Consider the following 18,665-nt stretch of genomic DNA (forward strand, 5'->3'; position numbering starts at 1 on the left):
AATAGAAGCATCCGGCTCTATTGGGTCGAGCAAGGCCCCTTTCCCTTCTTCTTCTTCCTCTCTTCTTCCTCTTCCTCTTCCCTTTTGCGCATTTTTGAAGCCTCTTCCTTAACCCTCTCCGTGAAGCGTTGATGCTCCCACTCTCTCTTTGCTGCGCCCTCTGCCATCATCTTCTTAAAGTTAGCTTCATATTCTTTTTTACATTTCTTTAGCGTCTTCCTGTCATTCTCCTTTATCCTAGCCTCATATCTCCGGCGCTCAAGTTCCATTTGCCACTGCTCATCCATCCTTGCCTTATGCTCCTCATCCTTCTTCTTTCGCGCTTCGGCTGCATCCTCCTCTCTCAACTTCTTTGCAGCCCTCTCCATCAACCGCTGCTCCTCACTGGCTGCATCCTTCTCCTCCCCCCACTCCGCTTTTGCCTTGTTGGGTTGAGAAGCGGCCATACCTACAAAACAGGCATCAAAGCTCATAGTTAGTAAAATAACACACAAAGGAGCATGAAAAACAACATGATAAAGATAAGTCAAATATGTGACATACGGAAATGGTCCTCGTAGGTATCCACGCATACCAATCCTAGTAAGCCCACCACCTATCCCACCACTGCCTCTAGCAGCACCACCACCTATCCCACCCCTGCCTCTAGCACCACCACGACCTATCCCACCCTGCCTCTAGCAGCACCCCTGCCTCTACCACCACCACTGCCTCTAGCACCACGTCCTCTAGTAAGCCCAAGTCGGCTAGGAACATGTTGAGTAGGAACTTGTTGGGTTGTGCTTGCTTGACCCGTCCCTTGTTGGCTCGTGCTTCCTTGACCCGTCCCTTGTTGGCTTGAACTTGGTTGGCTAGGACTTGGTTGGCTTGACCTGGAATCATTGTTTTTGGACTTCTTCTTTCGCGTCGTACACCTTCTTGTGTTGTGCCCTGTTACACCGCACTCTCCACAATGTGATCTCTCACTAGGCTCATGGAATTGGTTGTTCCCCATTTCTCTGCCACCACCATGGCCCCATCCATCCATGTCTCCTCTAAAACGCTTTGTCTTTCGTCTTCTCAGTTTCACAATATTCTATTCTGGGTCGGGCCATAGTTGTAATCCATGATACTCCGGCCATTGTGATTGGTCAAAGTATGGTTCAAATCTAGGAGCCCATGTATGCTTCGTGGTCATGATCGAGAACTTGGACTCCCTCACGGTTAGTGGATGGTTGACGTACACATTCCTACTGCGAGCTGCCGTGTACAAATGCGAGCATGCGAGATGAAGCAACCTTGGCCTCCCACAAGAGCAATCACACAAGGATAAAGATACCTTGAACGCCCTGTTTCCGTGTTGCTGGCCATCGTTTGTCGTTCCTCCGGGCTCATTCACTTGGTATGTCCAATCCTCATTGTTGTACAGGGTAGCCGTTTGGGAGTCAGCCTTCGGTGATTGAAATACCATCCATTTGTCAACCTTTGGTGGAAACTGGTACTTGTACTTTTTCTTGTTCTCTCCCGCAATCTGATCATCTGTTTCTTGCGAGTACTTTAGAAAGTATGCTCTCAAGTTGCCGAATGTGTATTGAACTATTGCCGTCACCGGCAACGCACGGACACCCTTCAACACCCGGTTGAAGCATTCTGCCATGTTACTTGTCATTTGACCATATCTTCGGCCATCTTCGTCATAAGCTCGCGCCCACTTGGCCCGAAGTTCAATGTGCCTGTTCAGAAACTCAAGCCCACCTGCATCAAGTTTTTTGTTTACAAGCAAAGCATTGTACAATCTTGCAAATCGTTTGTCCGAAAATGCCTGACAGCAATCTTGAAGATCATCCGCCAACTCTTTGCTACCACATGCCCGGTAGAAGTTTGCACAGAAATGCCTCATGCACCATCGATGATGCAAAGGAGCATGGCCGGGAATGACAATGTCAACCGCGTTAAGTATGCCTTGATGGCGATCCGATATGACACATATTTCCCTCTCAAACGGTAATACTTTGGTTCTCAAAATATGCAAGAACCATTCCCAGTTAACATTGTTCTTTGCCTCAACCAAAGCAAAAGCCAAAGGCATCAACCGGTTATTGGCATCACTTGCTATTGCAACCAACAAAGTGCCCTTGAATTGTCCGGTCAAAAACGTGCCATCGATGGAGATGACAGGACGACAGTGCTGGAAAGCCCTCACACATTGCTCAAATGCCCAAAATGCACGACCAAATACGCAGACCCTATTTCCATTGAGAATCCTTGTTTTCTCCCCATACGGCTCGACCACATGAACCATGCCCGGGTTAGTGTGGGCAATAGCTCCCAACAACCTAGGTATGCGGTTGTATGCTTCCTCCCAATCACCATACAACATCTTGAATGCGGCTTGCTTTGCTTTCCATGCCTTACCATATTTCACCTCGTAGTGAAAGAGGGCTTTCACAAGGTCTTGTACGCTTTTTATGCTCATTGTAGGAAGAGAGGAGATGGAGTTGGAAAGCCTATAAACGATGAACTCGGAGGTGAGTTGTCTATGGTTTTGCGACAAAAGGGCACCATCAACCCTCTTGCCTCAACACATGTGAGGCATACAACTGACAATGTTCCATCCTGACCCTCCTTTCCATGGTCTTGCACGGACAATCCATGGACACCCTCTATCCTCACATGCAACCGTGTAACGCAGCTTCATGTTTGAATGAACAACTTTGTGTGGCCTATAATGCGTAACAGAATATTCATCCAACCACATCTTCAGCTCAAAGAATGTTTCGAACTTTGACCCAGGCAAAATAATATTCTTCCCATGTGTGTCCCGATGAGAAGGTGGCCTAACTCCAAACAATATGCCTTCGCCTCCGTCAACCACGGCTTCATCCGTAAGGCTAAGATCCTCGAACAATGGTGTCCGGTGATCACGCTTTAATACCTTCGTGAAAGCTTCAGCCTCCTTTGCCGTGAACCCTTCCTCATCAACTTCTTCATCGGGACCCTCATCGTCAGACTCAGAGGCATAGCCACGTGAGTACGGAATAGAATGATCCATTGTCTCTTGCAAATTATATTTGTCCAAATCACCAAGATTGTTGTCATGAAGAACTTTACCATCATTCTCATCATCATCGTGCTCATCATTAGCCTCTACCAATGGTTCATGTTCAATGTTGACCTCTTCGTTGGCCTCATCGACACAAGAAAGAGGTTCAATGTTGGCCTCTTCATTGATGGGTGCAGGAATAGCTTCAACAATCGGAGAGGCAACCCGGTTCAAATCCAACAAGTTAGGAACATTTGTTTTGATGGCAAATAACTCTAGAGCCTTGTCTAGTGATTCGGCCACCGTATCCTTGTATGCAAGGCAACGTTGCTCGGAGTTGACACGCATGGTCTTCCAACGAATGTGCATTCCGAATCCCACATTATGCGTACCATCAAACTCAACTACATCACTAGGGTCCATCCAATTCAAATCCTTTCGGACTTGTTCCAACAATTCACCATAGCTAGGACACAAATCGAACACCATGTCAAGCTCATCCGGGTCCGGATCAATATTGCCTTTTAAAAAGGCATCCTTGTCCACGTGATGAACATAAACACATGTTCTTCCCATCCCTAAACAACAAAACATAGAACTTTTTTTATAAGCAATCATACAACTACAATAACTCTAGCCTAACTTCCAAACAACCATAACCCTAACCCTAACACAACCAAACATCCCTAACCCTAGCCTAACCATAGCCTAACCCTAGCCTAACCCTAAAACAACCATAATGCAAACATCCAAACAACCCTAAGCCTAACCCCATCATACCCCTTATCCTAACATACATACAAATACAACAATATCATATACATCCCACATTTCATGAAAAACTAGGGTTTCCTCAAATTTAAAAAAAAAAAAGACCACAAAAGATTTTTCTTTGGATGAGAATGAGGGGAGAGGTGGGGATTACCTTAAGGGAGTGATTGGACAACAAATGCCTGGTCCAAACCTTCATATTTGATGATTTAGAGAAGGATTTGAGGGAGGGGCCAGTGGCTGGGAGAGGGGGCTGGGGGAGGGGAATGAGGAGGGGGTGGGGAGGGGGATGGCCCGTGACCTGTTAAGTCAATGTGTGGCGTCTAAGCGTTCGACGCCACACATTACAATGTGTGACGCCTGAGGCTTAGGCGTCACACGGCCTGGGGGGTGGGCCCTCTCTGCCAGGTGGTCGGGGGGTGTGGCGCCGAACGGCTAGGCATCACACAGTGTAGTGTGGCGCCTAGGTGTCGGGCGCCACACAAAAGGGTCAGCCGGGTGACATATTTTTCCTCATGGGTCACTTCGTGAGTTCTTTCCTCCCAAGGGTCATTTTTGTCAATTTTGCCCCTGCACAAGCAGACAAACCAAAGGCACGACTCTGTTTCATTTCTCTTTTGCTTTCAATCCGATCAGGTCCGGTCTGATCCTTGGAAGCAAGTTCGAGTTGATCCTCCTCCCTTTGCAAACTTGGAAGGCCCGGCCAAAGACTCGTCAAAAGTGTCCCTCCCATCCTTTCCTTTGGTTCTCAACTTCTGACGATGGCTTGGACGGATTTACCCACCAAATACGCAGACATCGGGTGCCAGCGGATTGGAGCTTTAACTCTGAACTTAACCGGGCCACCAACAAGATTCAGAGCGTCGAAAACTCCCTCAAACCAGCAACCACAGGATTATCAAAACAGCACGAAACAAAACGCATCTCGTCCCAAATACATACGCGTATCAACGCGGTTAACTGAACAGGCAACACAGTTCTGATCATTAACACAAACCAGTAAAATTAATTTACTACTACTACTACTCGTTGGGCACATCTTGACCAGCAGCAATTAAACTATGAACCAATTCACCTGCAAATCGTGATTCTTTCTGTGTAATAAGAGTATATGCTGTGCCATCTTTATCACCGGCTCGGCCAGTTCTTCCAATGCGGTGAATATGCATATCCATTTCTTTTGCAATATCAAAGTTGACAACTGTTTTAATTGACTTTATGTCCAGACCACGTGCAGCAACATCAGTTGCAACAAGAACATGATAAATCCCAGACTTGAACTTCTGCAGTGTCTCCATTCGAGATGCTTGATCCTTGTCACCATGAAGTGCTGCAACTTTGAATCCATGCTGATTCAACTGGTTCTCAACCTCATCGACTCGAGCCTTCTTAGTTGCAAATACAAGCACATCTCCATCATCAATCATACCAGGCATTTTCTCGAGAAGCCATGGCATTTTCTCAGCATCAGAAGGGAGTACATTCACAACTTGTTTAATGTCTTCATTAGCACTGCCAACTTGGCCAACTGTGACTCGAATAAGGTCAGTCAAAATTTCTCTAGCCAATCGTTCCACTTTGTATGGCATTGTTGCAGAAAAAAGCAAGGTTTGTCGGTCTGGTCTAATTTGACCAACAATGGATCGTATCTGAGGCTCGAACCCAAGATCAAACATGCGATCAGCTTCATCAAGAACCGAATAAGTCGCCCTAAACATCCTCAGTGCCTTCATCTTAAGCAAGTCTATCAGTCTCCCTGGGGTAGCAACGACTATTTCACAGCCTGATTTCAGTTCTTTAAACTGTTCAAACTTGGAAACACCACCATAAACAGCAGCAACTTGAAGGTTGTAAGGCTTTGCAAACTTCTTAGCTTCGAGATATATCTGATGTGCCAATTCTCTTGTTGGAGCACATATGACTCCTATTGGACCTTCTTCCTTCTGAAGTTCAGGCTGATCCATAATGTGAACAATCATAGGGAGCACAAATGCTGCAGTCTTGCCTGAACCAGTTTTCGCAATACCAATGATATCTCTACCTGAAAGGACAATAGGTAAAGCCTGGCACTGAATTGTTGTCGGCTTTTCATAACCCTGCTTGGCAATGGCATTCATTAATGGAACAGGAAACCCACAATCCTCAAAGTTTTTAACTGGCCTGGGCACATCAAAGCCTGAAACCCGGATTGCCAAACTTTTCATATAATCAGCCACCTCTTCCACACTCATCCCTACAAGACACAAATAGAGAAATTCAATAAATGCCTTCAAGTAGGAATTGCCAAACCATAAACAATGAGCAAGAACAACCAGCAAAAGTTATAATCAAGTTACATCATGCTAGATCACACAAACATGTACAAGTACTTGCAAGATTTCAGTTGCAATGGCTTGTAACATAGAGAGACTTCATTACACTAATTATTTAGCAATGTCAGCAGAAGGGGAACGAGACACCAGATGTACAACAGAAATGTTTCATTTACTCAAGACTAGCAATCGAAGTGAATACCGCGCTGAAAAAGGAAGCAATATTATGGCTCTCCAACTGCTGTCTCAGGGAGGGTAACTGCAAACTGGTGATTGTGTAAAGAAGTGATGAGCCGGTGCTTGCCATCTCAAAATAACAGAGATGCATTCTATACTAATAGCCAACACCCAAACAATAAGCATGGAATTCAAAATAGTGATCACCGACCCTTGTAGGGCATCATTTTTGTTTACAGCATCCAATTGATATAGACTATTCTGGTTCATCATTTGATTGACTAAATAGAGCAAAGAATCTAGACCTCTGATCAGGCTTCATATGGTGAGATCAAACTGAAGTAATGGCTTATAACAGTATAATCTAGCTTCTGACGATGGCTTGGACAGATTTACCCACCAAATACGCAGACATCGGGTGCCAGGGGATTGGATCTTTAACTCTGAATTGAACCCGACCATTCAGAGCGACGAAAACTCCCTCAAACCAGCAACCACAGGATTATCAAAACAGCACGAAACAAAACGCATCTCGTCCCAAATACATACGCATATCAACGCGGTTAACTGAACAGGCAACACAGTTCTGATCATTAACACAAACCAGTAAAATTAATTTACTACTACTACTGCAGATCACCACCGAAGCAAAAGCAGCCAAGAACAAAGCACACCCAGATCAACCGTCAGTTCCATGCTGCTTCAACCGTGCTACGGATCACACAGCAGAGGCAATGCTGCCGCTGCTCTGGGCGGCGGCGGGCATATCCTGGACCTCGATGGACGGGAGCTTGAGCAGCTCCCTCATGCGCCTCTCCTTCTTCTTGGTCGCCGCCTTCCCCTGGCCCCTCAGTACCCGCTTCCTGTTCCCCTCCACGCCGGGCGCCGCGGAAGGCAGGCTGGAAGAGGCGCCGAGTGTGCTCGGAGGGGAGGCGCCCTGGACGACGGCGGCGAGCGGCATGGGGGAGGAGGCGGCGGAGCCCGGGTGGATGGTGGCGAGCGGCACAGGGGAGGAGGCGGCGGACCCGGCGTGGATGGAGAGGACGGAGCCGACGGGGCACTCGCCCCAGCCGAGGTCCTGGATGTCGCGCTTTACGGCCTCCGTGGAGAGCACGGCCGCGGAGGGGCCCGCGGCGCCCGGCGGGGGCGCGACGGCGTTGATGCTGACGGTGGAGCGGCGCGGGCGCAGTGGCTCGAGCGAGTTGAGCGCGTCGACGATCACCGGCTGCGATCAACAAATGCACGGGAGATGATCGTTAGCTTGCTCTGATGCTCTCAGGTGAGGGAGCGGAGTTATCCGGCAGAGGGGAGAGGATTTGGGGGTGTGGAGGGCGCGAGGTACCTTGTTCGAGTTGTGGAACTTCTTGAAGCCGTGCATGAAGAGGATCTGCGACGCGAACAGGAGAAGTTAAGGGAAGGAGGGCGGCGGAGAGGGAGATGGAGGAGGGATCTGCCGACCTGGTTGAGTTGGTCGACGGTGAGGCCTCGACCGCTGCGGGTGGTGAAGAAGAGGACGTAGTCCTCCATCGTCAACCGTGGCCGATCGGCCGGCTTCGTCATCGCCGCTCTCACGGACGGAACGGACGAAAGGTGAGGTGCGCAAATGGGGATGGAAGAGAAGGAGAGCCGCACCGTGGCGTGGAGTAACCTGTCCCCGCACGTCAGTGCCTCATCTTCTGCCCCCTCGAGACCACCGCGAGAACAACCCAGAAGCAACGGGCAATTACGGAAGCTTACGGGCTGGATCGCCCAGCCCACCAGTTGAAAATTGTCCAAAGTGTATTAAAAAATAAGGCTTTTCCGGAAGTTTTTCTACTTCCTCTGTTCCTAAATACTTGTTGTCGGGAAGAATTAGACTAGTTCTCTCCAACAACAAATATTATGAGTAGGAACTATTTTAGGGAAGTTTTAAAATACGTTTTATTGTCCTTAAGAAATGCACAACGTGTATTTCCGAAAACGTTACTGTACATTCAAAAAAGTGCTGAAAACGTGTAATTTTTTTGAAATTTGCATAATGTATTTGAAAATTGTCCAAAGTGTATTAAATATAAGGTTTTTAGGGAATTTTTTCTAGGAACTATTTTAGGAAAGTTTAAAAATACGTTTTATTGTCTTTAAGAAATGTACAGCGTGTATTTCAAAAAATGTTACCGTGTATCCAAAGAAGTGCTAAAAACATGGATATAAAAAAATACATAACATATTTGAAAAATGTCCAAATTTATTCAGAAATATTACACGCATGCGCTAGAAACATACATTGTATCCTGAGAAAAGATAGGCATCTCTCAAAAGACAAAACTAACTAAAACTGGCAAAGAAAAAATACAAAGAAAATCAAGAAAGAAGCAAAAAGAAAACCAAAAATGTAACAAAGAAAAAAAACAGTGAAAACATAAAGTATAACGAATAAAAAAAGAAAACTGATGAAAAAACAATGAAAAGCTAAAGGAAAAGGAGGAAAATAAAAGAAAAAAAACAGGACAGAGCAAGCGAACCTACAGCCATGCATGAGCCACGCGAGGTACTGCACTAATGGCCCAGCCCGACTTAATGAATAGTACCCCTTCGTAAACTAATATAAAAATATTTAGATAATTAAAATAGTGATTTAAACGTTTTTATATTAGTTTACGAAGGGAGTACAAGTTAAACACTCTTAAAGATCAAAATAGACCAGGATTAATAAGTTTAGAGTGCCAATTTTTAGGAATCAACATTCAGGATTTGATTCAGTTTATGTCTACAAGTTTAAGGTTTGTTTTGTACTTTTCTCGAGTACATTACGTCATGCACTCTATCTAAATCAAATGTGGTTCGTGATATAACCTCTTAAGAAAATGGTTCGTGCATGATTAGGCACCTGACTATAAGCTTTAAACCTAGACACCATTTCACGTCTCCAACAACAAGCATGCACCAGATAAAATAAAATAGAACAACAGCCCATGATTCCTCATTTCGGATGGCTTATTTGAACTACATTTCCCCAGCATCTCTCCCCTGATTTCATAAGAAATGATATGTAATTTGTTGCGGACTCAGGAGATTGACATACTTTTCGTGATGACACTAGTGTGCCTAAACTTAGGCAAGAGATGAAGTGTCTCAAAACCAAATCTGATCTCCACCTTTTGATACGACGAACGTAAGAACGCTGGCAGCAAATATATATAGGGACAGAAAAAGAATAGACAATTCAGTTGGGTGTAGGAACAGGCGAACAGCAATATATCATTCACATCATGTAATCTACAATCTACAACAATATGTTCTGTGAAGGTAACAAAACAAAACTGCAGACAATGTTGGTACAGTTGGAGTTCAAAACCCTACTAGCGATCCCAACCCGATGGCCGCTTTCTCTCCCTCCGTTGATCCCTCGAGCTGCAATACACAGGAATTTTGAATGGTTGTTAGTAAGCTGAATACAGAGCGTGGCAAAATACTATTATTCCGCGATGACTTATCGCGAGCCACATACCTTTCAGGGTATGTTTTCCCGTTTTCGTTAGTGTTTCCTGCTGGCCTGGATGCAGGAACAAATGAGGGCACCACCGGTGCCGGCCGTGCTGCACCTGAATCCCCACCTATGGTGCCACCAGAAACAAAACCACGAAGTGCGGGTTTTACAAAAGAAGGTGTGCCCCTCGAAGGTGTACTGTTGCTTGGCGCACTCGAAGACGCCGAGACAAAGCTGCTCTTAAAATTTTGCATCATCCCCGTCTTCAACGTGTTTACAGTGGCAGATCTTGGAGCAGGTACTTGTGGCCCTGATTCAGAACCATAGCCAATGCCAAGGCCAAAATCAACTCCACGTATGCCACGCCCACGCCCACGTGCACCACCACCCCCGCCACCGCCCCCACCACCACCCTTTCCTTTGCCACCTTTCTTCCCACCTGATCAAGCATAATTATTTCGTTAGTATAATCAGTTTCCAGAAGGATGCATCTATATCACATCGTGTATAACTAAACAAACAGGACAAACCTTTTCTGGAGTCACGGTTAGCTCTGAACCTGCCATCCTGGAATTCAAACAACAGTCGGTTTAGAAAAGGGGTTGTGCTCGTCGTAGAATGACTAGGCAAACTATAACAATAGTATGTATTTTAGCAGCTGAAAGAACACGCAAAATTCGCAAATAAGTTAGTAGGAACCCACCTTCATTGCCAGGTCCATAAGTTCGTTGGGCACATCTTGACCAGCAGCAATTAAACTATGAACCAATTCACCTGCAAATCGTGATTCTTTCTGTGTAATAAGAGTATATGCTGTGCCATCTTTATCACCGGCTCGGCCAGTTCTTCCAATGCGGTGAATATGCATATCCATTTCTTTTGCAATATCAAAGTTGACAACTGTTTTAATTGACTTTATGTCCAGACCACGTGCAGCAACATCAGTTGCAACAAGAACATGATAAATCCCAGACTTGAACTTCTGCAGTGTCTCCATTCGTGATGCTTGATCCTTGTCACCATGAAGTGCTGCAACTTTGAATCCATGCTGATTCAACTGGTTCTCAACCTCATCGACTCGAGCCTTCTTAGTTGCAAATACAAGCACATCTCCATCATCAATCATACCAGGCATTTTCTCGAGAAGCCATGGCATTTTCTCAGCATCAGAAGGGAGTACATTCACAACTTGTTTAATGTCTTCATTAGCACTGCCAACTTGGCCAACTGTGACTCGAATAGGGTCAGTCAAAATTTCTCTAGCCAATCGTTCCACTTTGTATGGCATTGTTGCAGAAAAAAGCAAGGTTTGTCGGTCTGGTCTAATTTGACCAACAATGGATCGTATCTGAGGCTCGAACCCAAGATCAAACATGCGATCAGCTTCATCAAGAACCAAATAAGTCGCCCGAAACATCCTCAGTGCCTTCATCTTAAGCAAGTCTATCAGTCTCCCTGGGGTAGCAACGACTATTTCACAGCCTGATTTCAGTTCTTTAAACTGTTCAAACTTGGAAACACCACCATAAACAGCAGCAACTTGAAGGTTGTAAGGCTTTGCAAACTTCTTAGCTTCGAGATATATCTGATGTGCCAATTCTCTTGTTGGAGCACATATGACTCCTATTGGACCTTCTTCCTTCTGAAGTTCAGGCTGATCCATAATATGAACAATCATAGGGAGCACAAATGCTGCAGTCTTGCCTGAACCAGTTTTCGCAATACCAATGATATCTCTACCTGAAAGGACAATAGGTAAAGCCTGGCACTGAATTGTTGTCGGCTTTTCATAACCCTGCTTGGCAATGGCATTCATCAATGGAACAGGAAACCCACAATCCTCAAAGTTTTTAACAGGCCTGGGCACATCAAAGCCTGAAACCCGGATTGCCAAACTTTTCATGTAATCAGCCACCTCTTCCACACTCATCCCTACAAGAGACAAATAGAGAAATTCAATAAATGCCTTCAAGTAGGAATTGCCAAACCATAAACAATGAGCAAGAACAACCAGCAAAAGTTATAATCAAGTTACATCATGCTAGATCACACAAACATGTACAAGTACTTGCAAGATTTCAGTTGCAATGGCTTGTAACATAGAGAGACTTCATTACACTAATTATTTAGCAATGTCAGCAGAAGGGGAACGAGACACCAGATGTACAACAGAAATGTTTCAGTTACTCAAGACTAGCAATCGAAGTGATTGTGTAAATTATGGCTCTCCAACTGCTGTCTCAGGGAGGGTAACTGCAAACTGGTGATTGTGTAAAGAAGTGATGAGCCGGTGCTTGCCATCTCAAAATAACAGAGATGCATTCTATACTAATAGCCAGCACCCAAACAATAAGCATGGAATTCAAAATAGTGATCACCGACCCTTGTAGGGCATCATTTTTGTTTACAGCATCCAATTGATATAGACTATTCTGGTTCATCATTTGATTGACTAAATAGAGCAAAGAATCTAGACCTCTGGTCAGGCTTCATATGGTGAGATCAAACTGAAGTAATGGCTTATAACAGTATAATCTACACAGGCCGCCAATTTAACAGTTAACCATACACAAGCTCAATCAAACGGTAAGATATACTTCACCTGAAACTGACGGCTTCTCCTCGTAGAAATCCTTGGTGAAGGGCTCGTACTCGATGGTCGAATGGTCCAGCGGTGGTATGGGCTCTATCTTCCTCTTGTCAACTACTATTGGGTTGTCGTCGGAGTCGTACTCCATCATGCCGGCGTCGACGGCCTTAGCGGCAGCGTACACCTCCTCGTCGGAGTTATACCCGGCGTTCATGACGTCGGCGGCAAGCGTGAGCCCGGCGTCCTTCTTGGCCCGCAGGAAGCTCTCCATGGGGTCGTCGTCCTCGTCGGAATCCGCGGGGCGGAGTGCCTCGGGCTTGGGCGGCGGGGGAGGCGCGCGGATCTCCTCCTGGATCTCTGCCATGAATGCGTCGAGCGGATCGATCTCGTCGTCCTCCGCCTTGCCGCCCTCCGCGGCGTCCGAGGGTGCGGCTGCGTCGTCAGAGAAAGCGATTTCCTCGAGGTCGTCATCCGCGGGAACGTAGAGGCGCGGCGCGGGTTGGGAGCGCTCGAAGCTGTATGAGGTGGGCCTCGGGATGCTGAAGCCCTCGAGCCTCGGTCGCTTCGACATGGACGGCGTGCAAGGTGGAGGTGGCGAGCGAGCTAGGGTTTGTGTAGCGAGGCGGGGAGGAAGACGATGGACACGGAGGGTCGGAGAGAACTGGAGCCGTTGGTTGGGTCGCTGGTGTTGTGGGCCGGGTACTGGACGGGGCTTGGGCCTCGGCGCCTCGCCGACTCACCGGTTCCGAGCAAGCCATCTCACTCATTGGGTTTCTTTTTCTTTTCTTTTTTTTAAGGGAAAAGCTTACCTTCGACATGTCGATTGCGCTCACTCATCCGCCGGCTCGACGATTGTCAGATCTGTCGTTGATCAGACGGACGAGATCGTCCCTGTTTCCGCGTCGCGACCATTTTCTAAAACAGAGCCGTTATTTCAACACTGTCTCCCGCAGTTGAGTGTCCACTCGCGTTGTTGTGTCTTGCTGTTGGATTTGGGAGGGCGACGGGGCCGGTGACGCACGACGGCACGGCGGCGGGTGGTCGCATCATTTGCAGCACGGTGGCAACGGCTACAGATACTGCGGTGGCCGGCGTCGACTCCAGCGGATATGCATGCTCATCCCCTCCCCCCCCCACCACACACACACACACACAAACTGCGTCATTTCTGCAGGTCCTCCTTCGATCGCACCATGTAGCCCCGTGCGGAGATCAATGCCATGTCGTTCTACGACGGGCAGCAGCTGGGCACCCCTATGGCGCTCTCGGAACTGAGAACGTAGGAGTGGCACTGCGTAGGCGTTTCCCGGGCCGTTTTCATGGCACTTTGTAGGCGTTCATGGCGGTCCTCCCGAGGTGGCTTCATGCATGACGACAACGGTGGCTTGGAGTAGGTAGTTCAGCAGCGTAGTAGCATGTCACCGATATGTGTGCTGGATGTGGATTGTTTGCCTTGTGTTGTTGAGATGTTCAGATGTTTCAGATTTGTATGTTGTGTTGGATGTGGATTGGATGATGCTTCATAGATCTTGTGATTAGAGTTGAGTGATGGATGTGATTCAGAGATGTAGTGATAATATTTTAATGTTTTTGAATTCTTTTGTTGAAATGTTTGTGAATTTCTGAATCATGTATCCTGATATCAGCATGCACCCTCACAATGAGCGTGCCAATGTGTAGGTTTCAATTAGTTTGACTGGGGCCATGGCTTTGGCAATGAGTGACACAATTAGTTTTGCTTTTTTGTTGTTTCAGTGAGCATGTTGTTGATTTTTAATATGTTTCGGGTTTTTATTACTTCCTAAATTCAGTGTTGCTGAAAATTTGTGGTTTGAATGTGATGCAGAGTAACCTAAAGTTATATGATCATAGTTTTCAGGTTGCGTTATTTTCTGAATTTTCCTCTGAAGCTCTTATAGCGAATATTTTTGTGAAAATTGAATCATGTGTGTAATGTATCACTAGTCTATGTACCTTGGGCTCCCATGTACCTTTGATTTTATTAGATTAATAGAGATGCATGATCATAGCATCTTGTTTTCATTTTTGGTTTGTTTTGCAGCATGCCCATCTACCAAACTCGATGGTCGAAGCGGCTACGTGAGATAGCAAATGCTATCGAAGGGAAGAAGAGGGATGTGATAAGCAAATCCAGCTTCAGTGATTTGCTATACATCTCTCCTTTTGTTCCTCCTAAAGAAGAGCTTCTCGATTTCATAGTCATGAAGATTGACACCAAGAAGCATGTGTTTAAGTATTGATCTGTTTTCTTTTCGTCATTTGTCTCCTTTTTCCTATACTTGTTGCATAACATGTTTTCCTCGCAACATATACTAACTTTTTAATTGTGTGTACTATAGAGTTAATGACAAGAAGATACACTTAACAAGAGACATGGTTAAGAGGATATTCAATGTGCCATCTGGTAGCGCACCGCTAGAATTTGGCAAGAGGGGCAAAGTGGACTTCTGTGAAGTTTATTTGGACAGCGAAAGGGCTCCAATACCCTCAATAATCGATGTTTTGTCTAAGGCAGATGATGATGACAAGGAGACCATCGAGAGGTCATGGGCTTTACTCTGCCTAGCATTGGTATTAACTCGTGGGATAGGAAATGTGGTTCCCCTAGAATATTTGTACACTTTCTGAGACATGAGTGTGTTCCATGAGTTCGCGTTTGATGAGCATATTATGTCTGATGTGATGAAGAAGTTAAAAAATACCATGACAGGAGGAACGACGGCAAAGCAAAATTCTTGATTGATGGATGTCTACCAATGCTTCCGGTACAACCCTTCTATTCCCGCTACATTTGCACCTTATTTTATCGGGACAACGACCCTTCTAGTCAGGAGCTGATGTTTCTTTATTTTTCTATGTGCGGGTAATTTACATGGACCACCTTGATGTGCCAAGAGTATGTTTAGTTAATCACACTATCAACTACTCTGCCTAGAGCTTGTTTTGTACATTAAATGGACTTTTACGTTGTTGTTGCTGTTGACATTCTGGATGATGGTTTTGGGAAGCGGCATGTAAGTTACTCAAGCCGAATGCATCACTTTTAATATATTTGTTTTATCTAGAGAACCTTCTTACCTATTCCAATTCTGAATTCATTTGTTTTTAATGCAATTTAGCTCTAGTACACCGTACGCCACCTATATGTGATGTTGTATTACCGAGTGGCCCCCGAGATACCTCTCCGTCACACGGAGTGACAAATCCCAGTCTTGATCCATGCTAACTCAACGAACACCTTCGGAGATACCTGTAGAGCACCTTTACAGTCACCAAGTAACGTTGCGACATTTGATATACACAAGGTATTCCTCCGGTGTCAGTGAGTTACATGATCTCATGGTCATAGGAATGAATACTTGACACGCGGAAAACAATAGCAACAAAATGACACGATCACATGCTACGTTAATAGTTTAGGTCTTGTCCATCACATCATTCTCCCAATGATGTGATCCAGTCATCAAGTGACAACACTTGTATATGGTCAGAAAACCTTGACCATCCTTGATCAACTGGCTAGTCAATAGAGGCTTACTAGGGACATAGTTTTGTCTATATATCCACACATGCATTTATGTTTTCATTCAATACAATTATAGCATGGATAATAAATGATTATCTTGAAACATGAAATATAATAATAATATTTTATTATTGCCTCTAGAGCATATTTCCAACAGTCTCCCACTTGCACTAGAGTCAGTAATCTAGTCTCACATCGCTATGTGATTTACATTGGAATGAATCTAACACCCATACAGTTCTGGTGTTGATCATGCTTCGCTCGTGGAAGAGGTTTAGTCAGCGGATCTACAACATTCAGATCCGTGTGCACTTTGCAAATATTTACGTCCTCTCCTTCGACATAGTCGCGGATGAGGTTGAAGCGTCATTTGATGTGTCTGGTCTTCTTGTGAAACCTTGGTTCCTTGGCTAGAGCAATGACACAAGTGTTGTCACAGAATAGAGTTATTGGATTTAGTGCACTCGGCACAACTCCAAGATCCGTCATGAACTGCTTCATCCAGACACCCTCCTTAGCCGCCTCCGAGGCAGCCATGTACTCCGCTTCACATGTAGAATCTGCTACGACGCTTTGCTTGGAACTGCACCAGCTTACCGCACCCCCATTGAGAATAAATACGTATCCGGTTTGAGATTTAGAGTCATTCGGATCAGTGTCAAAGCTTGCATCGACGTAACCCTTTATGACGAGCTCTTCGTCACCTCCATAAACGAGAAACATTTCCTTAGTCCTTTTCAGGTACTTTAGAATATTCTTGACTGCCGCCCAATGTTCCACTCCTGGATCACTTTGAAACCTGCCTGCCATACTTATGGCCAGGCTGACGTCCGGTCTTGTGCACAGTATTGCATACATGATAGACCCTACGGCTAAAGCATAGGGGACGGTACTGATCTTTTCTCTATCTTCTGCAATTACTGGACATCGAGTCTTACTCAACTTTATACGTTGTAACAGAGGCAAGAACCCTTTCTTGGATTGTTCCATTTTAAACTTCTTCAAAACTTTCTCAAGGTATTTGCTTTGTGAAAGTCCTATCAAGCGTCTCGATCTATCTCTATAGATCTTAATACCTAATATGTTAGCAACTTCTCCTAGGTCATTCATTGAAAAACTTTTGTTCAAGTAATCCTTTATGCTCTCCAAAAACTCCACATTGTTTCCAATCAGCAATATGTCATCCACATATAATATTAGAAATGCTACAGAGCTCCCACTCACTCTCTTGTATATACAAGAGTCTCCTACAGCTTGTATAAACCCAAACGCCTTGATCACCTCATCAAAGCGCTTATTCCAACTCCAAGATGCTTGCACCAGTCCATAAATGGATCGCTGGAGCTTGCATACTTTGTCAGCATTCTTTGGATCGCCAAAACCTTCGGGTTGCATCATATACAACTCTTCCTTAAGAAACCCATTAAGGAACGCCGTTTTGACATCCATCTGCTAGATTTCATAATCGAAAAATGCAGTTATTGCTAACATGTTTCGGACGGATTTAAGCATCGCTACCGGCGAGAATGTCTCATCGTAGTCAACTCCTTGAACTTGTGAAAAACCCTTTGTCACAAGTCAAGCTTTATAAACGGTCACATTACCGTCCGCGTCCGTCTTCGTCTTAAAGATCCATTTGTTCTGAATAGCCTTGCGACCTTCAGGTAATACTTCCAAAGTCCACACTTTGTTTTCATACATAGATCATGTCTCGGATTTCTTGGCCTCTAACCATTTGTTGGAATTCGGACCCACCATTGCTTCTCCATAATTCGCAGGCTCATTGTTGTCTAACAACAAGATAGATAAGACATGATTCCGGTACCACTCAGGAGCAGTATGTGATCTTGTCGACCTGTGAGGTCTGATGGTAACTTGATTCGAAGCTTCATGATCATCATCATTGGCTTCCTCCTCAACTGGTGTTGCCTCGACAGAGATTTCCCTCTGCCCTGCGCCACCATCTTGTGGGAGCAGAGGTTCCAAAACCTCATCAAGTTCTATCTTCCTCCCATTCAATTCTTTCGAGAGAAACTCTTTCTCAAGAAAGCTCAGTTCTTAGCAACAAACACTTTGTCCTTGGATCTGAGATAGAAGGTGTACCCAACTGTCTCTTTTGGGTAACCTATGAAGACGCACTTCTCTGCTTTGGGTTCCATCTTTTCAGGCTGAAGCTTTTTGACATAAACATCGCATCCCCAAACATTAAGAAACGACAACTTTGGCTTCTTGCCATACCATAGCTCATATGGTGTCATCTCAACGGATTTTGATGGTGCCCTTTTTAAAGTGAATACAGCTGTCTCTAATGCATAGCCCCAAAACGATAATGGCAAATAGGTAGGAGACATCATAGATCGTACCATATCTAACAAAGTACGATTACGACGTCCGGACACACCATTACGCTGTGGTGTTCCAAGCGGTGTCAACTGTGAAACGATTCCACATTGTCTTAAGTGAGCACCAAACTCGTAACTCAGATATTCACCCCCTTGAACAGATCGTAGGAACTTGATCTTCCTGCTACGATGATTTTCAACTTCACTCTAAAATTGTTTGAACTTTTCAAATGTTTCAGACTTGTGCTTCATCAAGTAGATATATCCATACCTACTCAAATCATAAGTGAAGGTGAGAAAATAATGATATCCGTCGCGCGCCTCCACACTCATTGGTCCTCACACATTAGTATGTATGATTTCCAACAAGTCACTTGCACTCTCCATTGTTCCAGAGAACGGAGTCTTAGTCATCTTGCCCATGAGGCATGGTTTGCA

General features: G+C 45.2%; 4 protein-coding genes across 5 annotated transcripts; all 4 read right to left on the bottom strand.

Annotated features, from left to right (window-relative positions):
• LOC123446556 (stress response protein nst1-like) lies at positions 1–446 on the bottom strand. Its single transcript, XM_045123127.1, has one exon. The coding sequence runs from the start codon at positions 444–446 to the stop codon at positions 18–20; it is 429 nt and encodes a 142-aa protein (XP_044979062.1). The 3' UTR covers positions 1–17.
• Positions 447–4,721: 4,275 nt separating this feature from the next.
• LOC123448815 (DEAD-box ATP-dependent RNA helicase 24) lies at positions 4,722–6,771 on the bottom strand. 2 transcript variants are annotated; one of them, XM_045125835.1, is made up of 2 exons: positions 6,683–6,771; positions 4,722–6,026 (listed from the first exon to the last, which is right to left on the bottom strand). In XM_045125835.1, exon 2 carries the CDS (start codon positions 6,022–6,024, stop codon positions 4,816–4,818), a length of 1,209 nt encoding a protein of 402 aa, XP_044981770.1. In that variant the 5' UTR covers positions 6,025–6,026; positions 6,683–6,771; the 3' UTR covers positions 4,722–4,815. The 2 variants fall into 2 exon arrangements, with proteins under 2 accessions (XP_044981770.1, XP_044981769.1); XM_045125834.1 differs by lacking the exon at positions 6,683–6,771 and adding an exon at positions 6,588–6,673.
• LOC123448816 lies at positions 6,765–7,942 on the bottom strand. The gene is made up of 3 exons (XM_045125836.1): positions 7,741–7,942; positions 7,625–7,669; positions 6,765–7,507 (listed from the first exon to the last, which is right to left on the bottom strand). The coding sequence occupies exons 1-3, from the start codon at positions 7,840–7,842 to the stop codon at positions 7,001–7,003; spliced, it is 654 nt and encodes a 217-aa protein (XP_044981771.1). The 5' UTR covers positions 7,843–7,942; the 3' UTR covers positions 6,765–7,000.
• Positions 7,943–9,488: 1,546 nt separating this feature from the next.
• On the bottom strand, positions 9,489–13,022 carry LOC123448817 (DEAD-box ATP-dependent RNA helicase 24). Its single transcript, XM_045125837.1, has 5 exons — positions 12,351–13,022; positions 10,452–11,680; positions 10,279–10,315; positions 9,770–10,187; positions 9,489–9,672 (listed from the first exon to the last, which is right to left on the bottom strand). The coding sequence occupies exons 1-5, from the start codon at positions 12,907–12,909 to the stop codon at positions 9,621–9,623; spliced, it is 2,295 nt and encodes a 764-aa protein (XP_044981772.1). The 5' UTR covers positions 12,910–13,022; the 3' UTR covers positions 9,489–9,620.
• Positions 13,023–18,665: the final 5,643 nt, after the last annotated feature.

This window comes from Hordeum vulgare, chromosome 4H (assembly GCF_904849725.1).
Source record: "Hordeum vulgare subsp. vulgare chromosome 4H, MorexV3_pseudomolecules_assembly, whole genome shotgun sequence".
Lineage (NCBI taxonomy): Eukaryota > Viridiplantae > Streptophyta > Magnoliopsida > Poales > Poaceae > Hordeum > Hordeum vulgare.